An 18139-nucleotide genomic window follows, 5' to 3' on the forward strand; every position below is an offset into this window, starting at 1 on the left:
TAAGGTCAGTAACAGTCCATGAAGATGGTTAATTACTCAGATCTGAGTCTTTCACACCTCCTAGTCAGAGATGATAATAATTGCCTGTTCCAGCATCCATTTCTGAAATCTATTAGATTGTATGCTTTTGTAGGAAGAGCACAGTGATAAATATATTTTGGAATAGAAAAAGTGTGTATTAATTATCTAAAAGGAAGAACCACAACCTCACAGTAGGTCCAGGTGGTACAAAAGTGGCTGGAGCTTTGTTATAGGATCACTAATCAGTGGAAAGCTTAAAAGCAAGTTTTAGTACCATGTCTTAGACATCCTCTTGGAATTAAAGGAGATGACAATATGGCTACACTTTTCCTTCTGCTTTTTTCTGCAGCCCACTGTCCCACTCACTCTTGTGAGGTGCTATGCTTCAGCCGACTGAGTCTCAGCCATCCTCCAGGCTTCGCCCTGTGTTGTGAAATACTGAAATGCCAACATTGCCAGCATTCAGTTGTCTGTCATCAGCTAACTCACAGTGGCACAGCCCATGTCTCCTACCAGCCTCAGCAACACCAAACATGGTGACAGAATGGAGCCTGCAGAGCTGATGCTTAAAGAGCTTGAGACAGGACCTGTAAAAACTCCTCAGAGGGGTAAACGCTTGTGAGTGTTGCCATATGTCTTTTCAACAGAAAAAATAGAATCTGAGTGCCTAGAGTGCGTAGAACTGAGGTAGATGGTCAGCAACACCTGATGGTCATGTAGCAAAGAGATAGCCTGTAAATCTAATATCTTGTGGTTAGATCACGGTTGTCTTTCTTTCCTGAGATCCTGCTCACGTGTTTTATACACATCAGTGAAGTACTGCTAGATCCTCGGACAAGCCATCAACAAGCCTCCATCAAAATGCACTGTAGCACTGTAAGACAGAGCATAGCCGAGTTCTCCTCCAGTGACGGCGTTTTTAGTTGTGTTTCAGCAGTCTGGCATTGTTTGGCTCTGCCCTTTCACTTCTGCTGCTGCTCTGGTGTGCACAGAGCCCCTTTGGACCTCTGCAGATGCCATCACTAGTCTGTTATGCCCTGCAGTGGAAAACAGTCCCAACCTGCCTGCTCCAGCCTGAGGTCAGCAGGGGTGCTCATGTGGCTAATGCATGTTTTTTAGCACTGCACTAGGCCACGCTCCCACACTGCCTGTGAGGAGAAGTGCTGTAGAAATACCTGCTTTGCCTCTCCTTGTTCGCTGGGGCTGTACGTTTGTGTTGTGCTCATGATCAAAATGCGCCTCTCCTTCTCCATTGACTTTTATTCTCCCCCTTATACCTTGGTGCAGGTGTGTGGCAAAAACATGCTTTGCACTGAACTATGTTGACTTGGCACTTTGTATCAGCACTGCAAAATTCTGCGGTCATCTCCATCTGGGAAATGAGATGGGTTACAATACAATTAACTTCTGTCTTTCTCTAATCACTCTGATCAAGACAGATGATGACATCAAAGCTTTTGCTCCCTGGCTGGAAAATTTTTCCCACCTATTGCAAAGCTGCACTTGAAATTTGCTTTTACTGTCTGTAGCTTGTAGGAAGAACTTTTGGCAAGTCAGAGTAAAATCTATTTTGAAAGTACTGTGCCTGTCTGTTGAGAGAGTATTTGTTAATAACTGCTAAGCAGTCTGCACAGGTGAGAATTGAAGTCCCCCAAATGGGTCTACAATTGCTGTGTGAATCAATTAAAAAATGAGGTTTAAATAAAGGGCAAAAGAGGAGATGCACGTATTCTAGTGAGGCAGACAGGGAAAGAAGTAGGTAGGTCCTCGGGTACCGCCTAGGGAAGATAGGCAGCTTCACAGCTCACACTTTACAGCAATTTCAGTAACAGAAATGAAGTGTCTGAAAGACTGAAGTTCTTGTGACTCGCTTTACAAAGTGCGCTTCTTTTCTAAGGCTTATCTTACAATAGTGTTGGTCTACTAAAAATGCACAAATGAATTTCTTCCCCAAATTTATGCAGTTCTTCTGAATTTATTCCTCTTGTCCCCAAGGAATAAAGTTTAAAAAGTAATAATCCAGGATATCAGGTTTCTGTACTGTAGTTTGAAAAAGTGAGAGGTTAGAGGAAAGGTGATGCTGCTGAAAATCTGTCCACTGTCTGAATTTGGAAAGAAAAAAAGAGAAAAAACCCTCAAACCTGGACCTTATAATTATAATCTAATCATCTTGATCAGAGCAATAAATATAACAAATGTGAGGCAAGAATGTGAGTGAGAGTGCAGGACAGAGAAAGGTTTAGGGCAAGGATCAGTGGAAAATCTTTAGAAATGATGTAAGAGAAAGCAAAGGCAGGGATTGGAGTTTGTAGCCTACAGCAGAGACTATAAAAGCTCTGAAAGGAAGCTGAACATTAGGGATAAGTTAGGGGGAAGAACATAGCAGGACCATTAAGGTTGGAATTGCTTGTATCCAATGCAAGGTAAGAGGACTGAGGACAGAGATGGGTTGGGGGATGTTTTCTGTCTTCTGCTCTGCTTACAGAAGCTCTCTTCCCTTCTGTGCTTTCTTCCTCTTAGTATTTTTTCAAGTTTTTTGTATTAACAGGCATGCACAAGGTATACACAAGCCCATGTCAGATGGGAAAAGCACAGCTTCTTTTTCCAGTTTGGGATTAAGATAAAGTGCTTATCACCCGGTATTTTTGGTGCTAAAACTGAACTAATATTCAGTGGAAACTTATTTCCTTCTGTTAGTCAACCAAATATTTAAACAAAACGTGTCAGTGCATTTTACAACAGTGACTAGTTACTTCCATTCTGTTGCAGTTCTTTGCAGTAAGCTGATGTCTGTTTGTGTTGTTAGGGATTTTCCTCTGCGTTTGCTATTGTCAAATGCATATTAGTGCTTAAAACAAAACAAGCTGAAGAGCTGTGACAGAATAGTTCCTTTGCATCACTAAATACCATATGCATTTTACAATATACTACAGGCAGCAAACTTGTGTAATATAAGATAAAATATTTAGGGAAAGTCTTTAATTTATGGATCTGTGAAAGAGTTTTATGAGATCCTATATTAGATAAATGTTGATCCAGATTCTGCCACATTCCTGCAATAACAGAATAACTCTGCAAAAACATTCCTACACTAACAGAGTAATTATCATTATCCAGCGATCTGCCTTCTTCAGCTTTGTACCACTGTAAATGATGGCAGACTCTGATTCAGCAAGTCAGTGTAATTTCTCCTCTCTGGGTTCAAAACTATTGCACTGTTTCTTTTTGCCTCCCAGACTGGAGTTGTACAAGTAAATACATGTGAATTACCTTTGGTTTACATGTCCAGAGGCTACAGTAAAGTTCAGAATCCACTGATTTTTGAAGCACAAGCACACAGTGCCTCTAGATTTCCTTACTTGGGTTTTCAATTTGGAATGATCGTCCTCTCGTGGCAAGTGCAGAGCTGTAAGACGAGGAGCTGTGGGGACGTTTTGTGCCTCTGCCCACTGATTCACTCAGGAAGCCTGGGGCAAATTATTATGTTTATCTCTCTCTGCTCACCTGTATTCATAATTCAGCTCCACCTACCTTTCTTGTAAAATACTTTGAATATCATGAGGAATAACAAAAAAACTCCAAGCCCCCCCACTACCCAAACCAAGCAAACCTGTGGTGCAAATGAAGAGAAAACTGCAAAATATATCTGGCTGGTCCAGGTGTTCCCTGGTATTTGTAAATACCTGCTGCACTGATTTCAGCAGCTTAGGGCTTTTCACTCGTGGAATGAATGACAAGTGTGCCTCTCCAGGCTTCTTAAACAGCAAATTGAAAAATTTGAGCCATACAACAACAGTTGTAAGACCTCTTTTGATTGTCCCTGACAAAGGTTGCAAGTGATTGCAGCTTCCTTTTCTTCTTAGTCAACCCAGACAAACAGATTACTCTCTAATTTCCATTTGCAATGCAACTTCACTGAAACTTTTTGTCTTCAGGTAATATACTGGACCAGAACATTTAAGGTTTATTCAGTAAATCAGCATCAGTGTTTGAGTCTCATTAAGGAATTTCAGTGCCATTCTTGTCTCTTAGGAGGGTAGCTTGGAGGCATAACATGTTTTTACTAGACGTTAAATGTTCTATGTTTTTATATTGATAAAATGTTCTGCTAATATACTCTTTGTACCAGGTATGAAGAAATTCCACTTATCGTTCCAGTGCTCTTAGGAAAGGAGATGGTTTTTCTCATATAGAAAAGCACAACATATTTCTTGATTTTTATTGATAGGGAGGTTTCTTATTTTTACTTCATATGCTGAAGATGGCACTCTAACAATGAGTAGTTTTTCGTTCTCATGCTACAGATGAAGGAAGAAAGCTAAATGGAAAGTTGTTAGAAGCATTAAGAAAAGTTGGCAAGTTCAGTCAGTACGTACGTAAATAGCGCAGGGTTGAGAGTTTGTGGCAATAAGAATAGTCTAAAAATGTTTTATTTTTTTCCATTGTGCATACCAGGGATGCTGCAGCTCACTCAATTATCTTATTTAGGAAAGGTGCAGATAGGTTCTTCCCATTAAGAGATATTTTCTTTCGCTTCATAACATCATTCTTACTTAATAGTCCTTAGGCTTCTAGAACGATTTTATCACTTGTTTGTGCCTTCTGCTTCAGGGTCTCCTACTTTCATGGTATTGATGTGAGTTTTGGGGTTTTACTTCTTAAGATCTGTTGCTAAAAATGGATTTATTACACAGTGTAGTCAGTTTTGCAAGATGTTTACCTTGTCTCCTTCTTGCCTGTTCTAAGGAAAAGTGTCTTCATTTGTTCTGCATAGCCGTTAGGTTTCATGCTCTTCATTCAAATGAAGAGATAAGGACCATGACTGACTGGTCTTCCACACGTGTTTGTTCACCTTTGTCAGTTATTTTTTTCCTGATTCATGCTGGTTTCTCTTAGGCAAATGTACCCCAGCAGGGCTGTGTTCATTTGTATGCTTTCCAGACTCCGCATGGGAACCGGAGGGACACATTTTCAGCCTTCCTGCATACAAGCTGTGCGATTCCTGTGCTGCTCCCACAAACGTTACGTCTTACGTGGGCACAGTCAGCGCAGCGTCTAGGCAAGTCCTGCAGGGACCAAGCCATCGCTGACTCTGTTTTATCTGAGCACAGATGGTAGGAACAGTTGTATACTTGAGCATCCTCTGACTGCGTCTGTGTCTACCAAAAGCGCAGCTATCGATAGCTGAGTCAGCATTAACAATACACACTTCAGTAAAATACAGGCAAAGATGACTATCATCATGATATGAAAACATTGGGCCAAACGCTGGAAATCATATTGTTACAGTGAATGCAATTATTGAAATGAAGACTTTGAAAAGCAATGACTAATCTGCAGTGCCTTCTGGAGAAACATTTAAGGAACTTCAGAAAGTTCCTTGGCCTTGAAATACTGTCTGACAAAATGATCCATTTGGGACACAGAAACACCTAGGCATTATCTCAAAATCACTAGTCATATGCCTCTTGCATAAGTTTGTGAATTTTAGGTTCCCTGTGGTTACATCAGATGAAACCTACCTGCATCTGTTTATCTACCTAGTCAGGAAACTGAAAATAAAGGAAAATTTACACTGCAGGAGTTGACAGTGTCTGTGCTATGTATCTAATGAAATATATGGCATTGGTTAAAAATCTACATCTACTCCAGGAAACACATTATTAATAGCATAAAGTGTCTGACACCGACTGCTTGCATTTCATTTTGCCACAAAGTCCCATGCTTCAATGCCTTACTTCAGAATCTTTTTAGGAAGCTGTGTGTAAGAAGTTCTCTATATCTCATCTGTGGGATGAGAACAAAGAGACTTTTGGACTCTGCTTTTTTTTCTGAAGGTGGGATTTGTTTTGATTTTTCTCCCTTTGATATTTACATGACTAGAAAATTACACTTAAGGTATACACGGTCCTTTAGGGTTTCTGAAATCACTCGGACTTCTGGTATGGGTGTATTTTTGGCTTTGTGGTAATTCATATGGTAAGAGGATCCATCCTACAACTTTTTAAAGTAGGGCAAATTTGTTTCAGTAGGAGCAAACATATTCTCAGAGCTTCACACAAACGATTTTTAAGTTGCTTTTTTGGTAAGACACACATCTATCATAATTTTTTTAGCCAAGATTCCCATCAGGTGTCCAATCCAAGGCTAATGAGGCCAAGGTTAGGACTCAGTTGTAGCAGTTATACTATTTTGTGGCACTGGAGCAGCACAAACTACATCAGTAACTGGCTTACAGACACAGCTGTGATTTCTGCCAGTTTTTGGAATCTACATGGTAAGAGAGATTCTCATAGCTAACAGGTGATGGAGGCTCACCAGTACCATCCTAGTGCTCATATAGCAGAAGGAAAGACTGGAGCCATAATGGGCACTGCCAGGAGCTTTCCACTGCCTGTGGGACAGTCGTGCCCTAGCGCTGCATCAGGTCAGCTTGGGAGCGTATAGCACGAAACCCCAGGGGCTTCTGGGCTCAGCTGCAACGTGCTCGTTGCAAAAGCAAGTTCTTCAGTTGCAGGTGAGCTTGGGCATGTCCCGTGCTGGTGTTGCAACAGCAAGCAGAGCATAGTCATCAATATATAGTGGCAGCTGCAGTGAAAGATTACAGTGCAAGGCATGATGTCTTGCCTCAGTTCTTTTGCTAACAGGCCAGCAAGAAAAATAAAGCTCTTATGATTTATACTTGTGGAGTAATCTCCACAGTAATGTGAAATATGATAGTTCAAATGGGTAAGAACAATGACAGCTGTTACCATTTTTGACAGGCAATGGTTTTGGAGCTTGGTGAAGTATTGCATGCTGTCTGGGGTTTGTTCAGCCCACTTATCTTCAGGATGTCATCTTGGTTTTTGTTTTTTTCTTTAAAAGAAAAACATTTTTTAAGTCCTTCAGTTTGCTGTTGGAGACTGAACAGTTTCTGTTTGGTAAAGAATTTTGCTTTCTTGTGATCTTTTCTTGGGAAATGCGTCTGCATGGATTCCTAAGAAAAAGTTTTGATTGTTTATCCTGCTTTGATAAGGTAGAATAATGTTCCCTCTTTTATCCTTAATTTTATTTTAATTGGACCTGCAACAAAGATACCTAATTACACAGGGAATTTTAATTTTGACATGTTTCAAGGTAAAATATGGCTAAAACACATACATATGTCTGCATTTCAGACTTGCAATCACATTTAGTGAAGGGTAAACCATATTTTACACCAGATAACACCAGACCAGACCCTGAGGCACTAAAGACATGGAATTATACCTCACTCCCTTGACCTATCTCTGAGAAACTGGTGGAGAAGTGTGTTCCAGGAGGAAGATGGAAATTCAATACAAGTGGTAAGAGTACATCTTGCAAAGGCCCACGTGGTTGTCAGAGCTTTCCTTATTCTCCTGGAGTTACAAATACTGTCAAGTCTCACTTCAGGTCTCTGTTGGAACAGGTCAAGGTAAAATGTAGATGGGGTGAAGCAATAACCAGTGCATGCTGGGAAAGCCCCTTTTGGCAGGAGGACTCTGCTTACATAATTGCAACAGATGAGCTCAAGGAGAAAAAGCTGCTTCTAACTAAGATCCTGTGACACTGAAAGGTGGAAAGCCAAGTCCCAGACTGGCAGAAGACAGTGTGATTTTAATTATTTTTAGAGTCCTCATTGCACTTGTAGCTTTGCAAATGCTTTTCTAAAGCTCCACTAGAACAACCTGTTTCTTTCTCCCACCTTGGTCCCATCATTGCGTGAAAATCAACACAACAGGGGCTTGCTGGACTTATATTTTGCTCTCCCTTAAACCAGTGACATTACTTCTTAGCTACCCATTTCCACGGGAATTAGAGCCAAGCTTTAAGTCCTTACAATCTCCACTGCTTCTGATTTCACTGGTGTGGAGTTCTCACCAGTTAATCAAATGTCTCTTGTGTTGCAGGTGCCTTCATATTTATTTTCACTTGTATACCAGCTGCTATTTTTACCTCCTTGGTCTTTGGGTTGAATGAATACCAGCGCAGACCTTAAACCATAATAAGTGTGTGTTATTAACCTTGCCATTTCTTTTTATGTCTCTGTATCCAAATAATCAGGATGTGGTTAACTGTGAAGGTAGGAGACCACGACTTCAAATTTCAATGCACAGCCTCATACGAAAATATGCATTGCTACAGCTTTAAAATCCCCAGACAGACCCTTGTCTGACCTTATTGGCTCTTGCCATTGGACTGAGACACACTGATACCACCTGGCTTACTGCTTTGACTTTGTCCTTTAATTCCAGCAAATTAAGTCTGCTTCACCCCTGCAAAATAACCAGCAGCTTTCTTCCTCACAAACAGTATACAGAGAGATATAAAAAAGGTATATAATGGGGTAACTGAATAACTGAAGCACATGTAAAATATATTTATAAAGCCAAGCAAGAAACACAGTTTCAAGAAACAACACTACAAATGCTATACTTCTAAAAACTGGACTCCAATGTCTTTTGTAGTTTTTCTCCTACATAGCATGGGGGTAAGTTCAAAGCCAAATGGTTTTTGCCATGTGTTTTCTGCCTGATCTAATGGGAAATTTTCTATGCAGAGAACAAAAAAACTATCATACATCATATAAAAGTATTTATACATCCTTTTTATATCTGCTTTTGCGAAGTGGAGAGTCAGAAAAGAATGGCAGAATCAGGCTTGACTTATACTCTAGGGCGGGACCCAGAGACAGAGTAATCACCAAATTAGATACCCTTGGTACTGGAGGCCCCAGCCTAGTTCTTGTTAACATCAGCTGAAATACTCTCGCTGAGTGAGTGGGAGACATAGCAGGTTTTAAGAGCTAGGTCCAAACAAGGGCTTAAACAATGTAACTTACACCCATGGTCGGAGATAAATCCTGCAGCAAGCATCTTCCTGAGCCTCCCAACACTTGACTATCCCTGCAATTTTTAAAGGATCTCTAGGTATCTATGTTTCTGTGGCTGTGGCAAGTGGTCAGAGCACCACTGGTTTAAGCAAAGTATTCCTATGTAAGCTTTCCCCGGGTGTGGGAGCTGGATAACTTTATTCTAGGATCCCAAGAAAATCCTGAAAGTTGTGGCTCAACTCATGTTGAGGACCTGTGCAGTGCAGCCTTGCTTTCGAAATGCTGCTGGAGAGGTATGGGATTTCTGTAACAGCTCTGAGAACCTGTCCAGCATGTGGGGAGGTCAGGGTCAACCTGGGAGGCTATGAGCCATAGTCTTCATGCTTACAAGTGAGTGTCTAGTTCATGTGGTTTTAACACAAGTTTGCGTTCATAACTGCTGCTGCTGCAAGGACTGGGCCACTGTGCAGAAAGGAATTAAAAGATTCACAGGGTGATAAAGAAGCAAAAAGGACGGAGCTGATTCTGCACCCAAAGGTGAAGAGCATTCTGTTGGCACTATCTGGTCACTGGATTTTACACAGTGACTCTGTAAGAGAAACTATATTAACAACCATGGGAACAGAATCTCTTTTGCTTTTGTTTCTTTAAGACCTTTGGAGTAAGGTTCCTGTGGGAATGCAGCTGTGAAGTCATTAACAGATTGTTCTCCTTTGCAGATGTTGCAGTTCCAACTTGTTGTGGTGCGTTTGGCCCTCATGATTACCCTGCTGCAGTGGCACTCTATCTCACTGCTCCTTGCAGAGGCAGCTCCAGAGGTAGGTGAACGTTTCTGGTGGTTGTCACATAACCCTGCTCTTCCTCGGGTTGTTTTTGGCCACAGAGTGTGGAAGACACCATGATATCCAAGCAGTGTTCGAAGCTGAACGACCAATATTGTCTCTGCAAGGGCAAAGGAGAAGCCTGGCGAGAAGAGTGATACAAATTCCATGGTCTGGGAGACAAACAAAATTAAATCTCACTCAGATGACATGCAATCTCTCCTGAAACACCATGGGATTTTCTGTGTGAAAAAAACACTGACCTGTGGCTTTGGATAGAGAACTTCCTGACAAAGGGATGGAGATGATGAGGCAAACACCTCTAACACTGAAGCAAATGTTTCATTCTTCTTAAAGACAAATAATAGCCTGAGAAGTGTGCAGCTTTCAGAAGCTGTAAGGAGATTCCTGAGAGGAGAGCATCTGTACAAAAGTTACAAATTGAAGAAGACAGAATAGACCAGGAGATGGAAGGAGCAAAAAAACTTGCCTAAGCTAGTGAAAGAAAGCAGCGGATGAAATGGGAGAATTGTGTCATATTTCATCCAGGACCACGTGTAGGGATTCTCTTCTTTTACATCATCTTGAAGTAAAACAGATTTGGCAGGAAAGGTATTTATGTAATGGTTTCATGCCATAAAAAAATCAAGAATCTAGAAGTTTGATCAAAGTAGCTCTCTTTGGCTGTAGGGTCTTTACAATAGGTTTTGAAGGTCAGGTTAGAAGTCAGATACGTGCTGAAGAATACAGATGGAGCCTTTAACCTTGCTCTTTGTCTTCAAATGAACGTGGCCCAATATACAAAGTAGTATTTGTTATAGAAAATAGTGCTTGGAGCAACCACTCCCCACATCGGTGCTGCAGCAGCTGTTGTTCTGATGCTACAGAGACCTGGTATCCTGCCTCTATCAATGACAGATTTTTGTGGAAAGATTATAAGAAAAGGACATCTTCAGAGACTTCCTGATCCAGAGACTTGCACTGGACCAAGGAATGTTTTAGCTGCCTATGGGCCTGAATTTTTGTTTGAAACAGTTTAAAATCTTGGTGCCCATGATGTCCTTTGGCAATGCATTCCACTTCACTGATGTGCTGTGTTTACAACATAGCTCTTTATACTTATTTTAAATCCACCATCTTCACTGGTGACTTCACTGGGTGGACTAAGGTGTTATTTTTCTTGAGGAAAATACCTGTCTTTAGTCACCTCTTTGCTGTTTGTAAGTTTATAAACTCTCCACTGTACTCCCTGCACCCAACACTTATCTCTGCTTATCTATGAAGTTATAGTTTGTTCAGTGGTTCTCTGTAGGAAAACTGTGGTCTACTTCTGATTATCATTTCAGATGTCTCTCTACTTCCTACAATTCTGTTATACCCTTTTTAAGGCAAAGTAAATGGTACTGCACAAAGTACTTAAGAGCAAAGGCTATTTTTGACCTTCTGGTTTCAAGCGTTATTGTAGATATTTATCCCCACTAACCAGGGGGGAGAGTTCATTCTATTTCAAAGGCATAATTTTATTGCAAAACTCTATGAAAGTTTTATAAACCTGAAAGGGAACAGAAAGGATTTCTTAGTGTACTTGAGGCCCATAAAAAGTAAAGTCAGAGGACAATATGAGTACTTTACAAAAGTATAAACAGTGCTACATCTTTTGTATGAACATTGTGATTGTGTGCTCCTCGTTATATGAAGATCAGACTTTTATACACTCCATCACTGGTTATGCCACCCATCAGTAGTGGGAAACTTCACCACCATGGTGTGGACCATAGTAGAGACGAGCATATTACATCATCCCTGTGACAGCTTCCTTTGCATTTGTAGTAAACCCACTGAGTGTGACTAAGGAAGATAGTGGTGTGCTTCTAAAGATAGAGAACAACCTGCTTTAAGGCAAATAATAAAAATTTGGGTTAGAAATTTTTATATAGTTCCGTGAAGATCAAGTGAGCAAGAAGGCAAACATTTCGTTTGAAGGGAGAATGATCCGAGCTTCACACCAGCTTTCATAGACTAGCAGCCGCCCTCTATTTTTCTGTTATTTGCAAAGCAACTGTTTTCCTTTGCTCTTTCACGGGCACCCCCTTTCCGTGCGGAAGGAGCTTGCGTGCCCTTGTGAGGTTGAGAGCTGTGCTGGTGGTGGCATGTGCCTCCGGTGTGGTCTCCCAGGCCAGATGGGTCTCATCTGAAGGGTCAGACAAAGTGTGTCCACGGGCAGGATGGGCTCACTAGCCTTTGGGCAGCCATCCTAGGAGAAGGACAACTCTCCTAGGACTCCAAACCTGGGCAGATGGAGCTTGTTTAGCCCTGTAAGGCATCCGTCTAAGAGAAGGATACTCTAACCAAACCTATGACCCGAGGACTTCGCTGTCACCGTCCAAGCTCGCTAGGCCCTGGCAGATGAACCTCAGGTGTAAAGGGTGGAGCCAGTTCCGCGCACGCTGCACCTCACCTAAAAAATCCACTGCGCAGGCCCAAAGGTTATAGTCACGTTTGCAAAGCCCTGTAGGGACATGATGATTTCCCTTTGATTTCTTTGCTTTCTCTCTTGATAGACACAATTTTCTCAGCTATTCTGGATAGCAAAGTAGACTTTGGTTTTGAAAAGGTGTTAAGCCTACTGTCAGAACTAAGGTTCAAAGTGCTGTGTTGATTCTACATATTGTTCTTTCCTTTCCTCCTCGCCACATAGTGTTACTGCATAAACTCTTTGAATGTCAGTGCTGAGCAAGTTTATCTTGGGATTTTTTTTTGCATAACAATTAATTAATTTGTCAGCTTTGAATGTGAAAGTTTTCATGACTGTTTATTAGCATTCATTTAAAAAATGATCCTTTAAAAAGGATCAAATTACTTACCTGATGCTGTAAGTGATACTAATCACACTGCTGAGATAGGGACAGTGGTCTGACCTACAGAAACAGGCTCTGTGAAGTAATAAATTTTTGTAATTCTTGTAATAATAACAAGGCAAGTTCAATTCTATAAAAAAAAAAATCCCAACCTATTCTGGCAAATTCCTGTGGGTGGAAAACAGCCATGTTTCACAGAAGGAACTTTGTTTTAAATCATTGTCCCAGGTTCAGTATCTTAGTGATTATATATTTATAGGATAGCTGCTGCCTGAAAGAGTTCTTCTGAAACTTGAGCAGCAATCACATCTCCCTGTTTTCTTTTGCAGCCTTTGGAGCCTTTTGCTGCTCTGGGCATGGGGGCACATCCCATTGCCAGAGAAGAGAAGTCAGCTACCAACTTGGCAGCCAAACTGCTCCTCCTTGATGAGCTGGTGTCTCTGGAGAATGAGGTGACTGAGACCAAGAAGAAAAGAAGTTTTCCAGGATTTGTCTCCCCTATTGACAGAATTTCTTCATCCTCTGTGGATGCTAAAGGCAAACAGAGGTAAATCTTAGATGCTCCTACCAGTGAGAAAGTTGGAAGCTGTTGGTATGTATCCTGGATACAGGTGGGTTAGCTTTAGCCACCAGCAGGTTTACTGGTCGATTGTGAGGTGCCTGTGCTCAGAATCTCTTCAGAAACCATCATGGTTTCATGGTGTGTAATCCTTCAGCTGTGATGAATACGTGCAGTAATTCATTTATCCCTACAGTGCCATACAGTTAACAGAATATTCAAGCATATGCATTTTTTTTAGTACATTTCTTTCAACTGATGTGAACGAACATTCTGTTTAAAACTGCCGCCTTCATCATCAGATTATTTAAAGCAAAACTATGCCTGGGGTTCAAAAGCAGAGAGGCAGGGCTGGGTGTGCCTGAGGATGGGGCATAACAAAGATATGGTGGTGTGCATGTCGTGAACAGCAAGACGAAGAACACATTGTGAAAATGGGCGGTTAGTAGAATGATCTTTGAGACCTCAATTTACTCAGGATAAGCCAGGGTTTAATCGATGTAGCGCTACAGCAGTACCTTCACAGTACTGTTTGAAGATAAATGTTTATAACAGGGCTGTGTGATGATGCTTGATCTGGCTGGGGAGAGTCGGGTCCGTGAGTTTGGGGCAAAGCTCATGGGGCTGTCCGCTATATCTGAAAGAGCTTCACTGTCTTGTTTCCTTCTTCTGGTAACTGTCTTCTTTTGGATGGAATCCCTAATGCCACAAAGCATTTAATAATGTGCTTCAAGCATAATCTGGAAGTGGAAAGTATTCATCAGATCCAGTCAACGTCACTAGGATTTTTTTCAGAGTTTTGCAATATTTTCTTGTTGTTTTTATGTTTATCCACCCAGTCTGCTACTGGAACTTTTTGACTGCAGCCAAGAGTGATAAAATAAGAAATTCTTAAACATTAAATTCTTGAGCAGAACTATTCTGTTCTTCATTTGCTCTTTAGCAAATCTCTCTTTCCAGGAGAAGAAATGCAGTGTCAGTTTTGAAGTTGCAGTGCCTTTTTTTTGCAAAAGTTCATGGTATTCCAAATTTGTCTCATGATTTTTGGGTGAAAATCTTGTTTCATTCTATGTGCAGTAAAAAGAAAAGAAAAAACCACAAAACACAAAAAAGGGAAATCATGATGAAAATTGTCTCTGAATAATAAGCTCATGCAAATGAGTAACACACTGCATAAAATTCCTCCTTTCCCAGCATCATCAGCACAGTTTGCAGGTTTGTGTTGAGATTATCACTTGGGAGAGCTGATTAGCTTTGAAGTTTGGGATTGACTCATTTATTAGAACCATCTGATCACTGCACTGATAATAAGATAGTATCGTCAGCATGGACCATAGCTCAGCTGAGTGCTGCCAAACAGTAGTAAGGCTGTACCTTTAGATGGAAACAGGCAGAGGCTGCTGCGCCTTGAGGAGTAAAAGAGAGGACTGACCACCCTGTCACTGTTATGCACACAGTAGATAACAGCCCGTTCCTAGTACCAGCTGAGATGGTTACCTTTAGAGACCAACAACGATTTTTGAAGTATGAAAGTAGTTGAGTAGGTTCAGCCCCCTGAATGAATACAGTGTGTGTAGTGCCTGGCAACACAAGAGAAACTTGTGGAAAAGAGCAGATCAAACGTAAATACATTTAACAGATTGTTGTGGCACACACCAGTTATAGGAGGGGCGGGGTCCTAATCTTGCTCATCAACATCAATTTATAAAGCTTTGAAAGCATGGGGAAAGCATGCAAGAAGACGCGAGTCTTCAGAAGAGGTAGGAAATCCATAGACAGACAGAGAGAGAGACTCCAGGAATCTTAGAAAAGGCTGCTTTAAATAGAAGACGTCACTGTGTCCCTAGTAAATGCTGGGATAGGCACAGCCTGGTTTGGAAGAGGGAACTGGCACAGGAGGCTGGTGGGGAGCGGTGGCTGCCCAGTGGTGGCTCTGCACGGCCACCAGAGGGGAAGCTCCGCTGCCCAACCCGCCTGCCTGTCTTTGTCATTTCCTCCTGTGTTCAAAGACAGAGCAGGCCGGTGTTATGACTAATGAGCCAGAGCCTCCCCCACCCATAATCCAATCTAGGAATTTAATTCTCCTTTTTTCAAGTCAGGCTCATTATGACTCCAGCTGCCCCCCACCAGCTTGTGCTTACAGCTGGGGGAAAAGAGAGCTGCCCTTGGGGGAACATGCTGAGGATCAGCCCTTGGCTTGCTTTCACTTTGCTCTCTCTATGGCCAGAGCAACAAAGCTGGATACATGTTTGAGGAAGGGACAGTGAGGGCTATACAACAGCTCCCCTTCATCTGCGATGTTCTGCAGCTGCTCCAGCGTGACCAATGTGGTGCTGTCTACACACATAGTATACTGTCAATTCCCATTTCTTGACCTCATCTGAAAAGTAGCTAGAAAAGATGTGCTGTGAAAAGGGCTGCTGATGCTGGTATTATGCCTCTGGGCTTCAGCCCATGCCTGAGAGGTGAGAAGAAAGGAGACTGCTCACATGAGCAGGACAAGACAGATAGTCCTAGTCAGGTGCAAAGCCCCTGAAGCTACAGGCTGAGGGAGTGTGGCAGTGCTAGCACATAGAGTTAGACTCAAGTGCACCACAGCATGCTCTCCTGCTAGTCACTTTGCATTTACCAACTTAAGCACAAAATTTCTTTTATGTTCCTTGACAAGGACAGATAAAGAGTTCATCTTTCAGTAACTCCTTTTAACCTGCATTTCACTGGCAAGTATTTCCAAGGGCAAAAGTTGACATTATTCTCAGCTGCAGAAAATCTCACCATTTCCACAGTTAATTAAAATAAAACTTCTGCTGGTAGAAAAAAATGCTCAAAAAATGCTGAATTAAGATGGGAGAACTTCTTTTATATTAAAAAAATCCTTAATAAAGTATTCCTGTATAGAACTTTTTTCACTTTCCTCAGGCCCTAATTCATCAAATCATCAGGAAATGAACCATATGGAGAAAAAAGAAAATAACCCAAAAGATCTCATTTTCAATCTCATCCAAGAGTTCCTGCTATACAATTTTGAGAACAGTGCATTGTAGGAGACTCCATAGAAAATTCCTGCTTAGGGCTCCTCCGACTTGTCCGGTCTGTTACTGTGCAATACTCTCTACCTCCTTGCTTATCTTATCCCCACCTGGTCCTGGGGATTTCAAAGATCCAGGTTAACGGGTCATCCTATGCATGAAACGATTCCCTTTTATACTTGTGGTGTATCTCCTTTCTTTTATGAATAGCAGTTAACTTGTGAAGTTGTTTGTTTGCTACCAAACGAAAACAGGGATAGAGGATCAACATCAGCCAGTCTGTAAAACAAGTGCAACTCCTGCCTGTTCTCTTGTAAGACAAGTATCTTATTTTAAGCAATCACATCTTTGGCTGTTCCTGCACAGCTGTTATGTCTGAACAGTAAGTTGTTAGTGGGATGAATGGAGAAATCAAAGGTGTAGTAACATTTTGATTATTCCTATTATGTCTTTTCCCTCCTTCCTTGCCTTTTTCCCCCCCGGTGCAGGAAAGTGGTTGAGCTGCCTAAGAGACGCTTTGGAGTTCCTCTTGACCGGATTGGAGTGAATCGTCTTGGCAACACCAAGGGTTAGCAGTTCCTGCAAGTAAGCAAAAGTACTCACAGTTTGGGCAGGCTTCAAGAACCCCTCTCATTCTCAGTTACATGGAGATACTCCAGTCATGCCAGTAGGCTTGGAAAGAGCAGCTTGGGGAGTAATGGCTTCTTATACTGTGGATTGTGATTGTCAATTTAAGTTGAATGCCCTAAATTACAACTCCCCTACAAGAAAATAAGTGATCCTAACATTTTCATCTCCCATAGACAGTCTTACAGCATGTTTGTCCAAGCCTTGCATTTCTGATTTGGGGAAATGTAATGTTTACTGCTTTTCTGCCTACAGGTGCTTCTGTTCTGAATGATTGATGCTGTGTTGGAAACATTACAGAAATATGGAAGATGCATCACAGCATGTCTTGTCATTGACTAATGATACAACACTCGAGGAACTGACCTCCTGCAAAAGCTGTTTTGCGTTGCATTTTACAAGTGTTGCATTTACACATAATACAAATTCAATTCATCAGGTCAGAGTGCTCTCTCAGTTGTGCACGGTGTTACTGATAGGAGGGAGTAGAAAATATGTATATAGTTTATTGCATGGCATTTATTTCTTAAACTTGCAGAAGTCCATTATCCTAGCAAGGACTGTTAGGGTTTTTTTTTAATTATTATTATTATTATTGATAATAAAACTTCCAGAGATGCTAACAGCAGTCCATGGAAAGCACAGTTTGCTTTGCACATTTCTTTCAAGAGGGTGTTTGTTTGGTAGATTAAGGGAAGATTTAAGAGTTATGGGACAAACTTAGAATTTATTTGAACTGCTGTTCGGGAGATGTCCACTGACTTTACTAGAAGCTGGTCCGAATAAGAACTATGACAATACCTTAGTATTTGTCCTGATGTTTTTAGTAGTCTTTCTCTTATCTCCATACCATATTTAGACATGTTTTCATCATATGGCAGATCCTGAAATATGGTAAGACTTCTAGCTTCTTCCTCTAAGCTGATGAATACATTTCACTCCTCCCTATGAATAACATAAGATAGTGTCCAAATATGAAGTCATCCTCTTCCTAGGCCATCTGCATCATATGCCTTATTTTAGCCTCTTGGTGTGTGCACGGGGCATAATCAGACATTCAACACTAAAAGTTCAGCTATTTCTCACTCTGGTAAAATGTAAACATGTCCTCTCCTTTTCAGAGTAAAACAGGTTATCTTTAATCCTGTTTCATTCTTTCCACTCCTTTCCAGATTATAAAATGTAGCTGAAAAAACTGTTTGCTGACATCTCAATGCTCGGATTCCTAGCTCATCTTTTCTAAACCTCAAATGCTTCTTCTTTGGTCCATGTCAGCTAAATTCCCTGGATTGCTATTCTTGGGTATAAATCATCCTTAGGATTGCAAAAGAAGATCCACTGAGAAAGGGATTATGCAGGACTAAGAAAAAAACTGTTCTTGCCAAATA

General features: G+C 41.3%; 1 protein-coding gene across 1 annotated transcript; it reads left to right on the top strand.

Annotated features, from left to right (window-relative positions):
• Positions 1-2432: 2432 nt before the first annotated feature.
• OSTN (osteocrin) lies at positions 2433-17117 on the top strand. Its single transcript, XM_010137141.1, has 5 exons — positions 2433-2444; positions 9577-9675; positions 12866-13083; positions 16613-16709; positions 17007-17117. The coding sequence occupies exons 2-4, from the start codon at positions 9577-9579 to the stop codon at positions 16695-16697; spliced, it is 402 nt and encodes a 133-aa protein (XP_010135443.1). The 5' UTR covers positions 2433-2444; the 3' UTR covers positions 16698-16709; positions 17007-17117.
• The last annotated feature ends 1022 nt before the right edge of the window (positions 17118-18139 follow it).

This window comes from Buceros rhinoceros, unplaced genomic scaffold (assembly GCF_000710305.1).
Source record: "Buceros rhinoceros silvestris isolate BGI_N320 unplaced genomic scaffold, ASM71030v1 scaffold9755, whole genome shotgun sequence".
Lineage (NCBI taxonomy): Eukaryota > Metazoa > Chordata > Aves > Bucerotiformes > Bucerotidae > Buceros > Buceros rhinoceros.

Excerpts from the sequence above, each read along its gene's own strand:
- OSTN (XM_010137141.1), top strand. The coding sequence starts at position 9,577 with ATGTTGCAGTTCCAACTTGTTGTGGTGCGTTTGGCCCTCATGATTACC. Across the intron at positions 9,676-12,865 it reads TTGCAGAGGCAGCTCCAGAG|CCTTTGGAGCCTTTTGCTGC; the intron begins GTAGGTGAACGT and ends TTTCTTTTGCAG. Across the intron at positions 13,084-16,612 it reads GATGCTAAAGGCAAACAGAG|GAAAGTGGTTGAGCTGCCTA; the intron begins GTAAATCTTAGA and ends CCCCCGGTGCAG.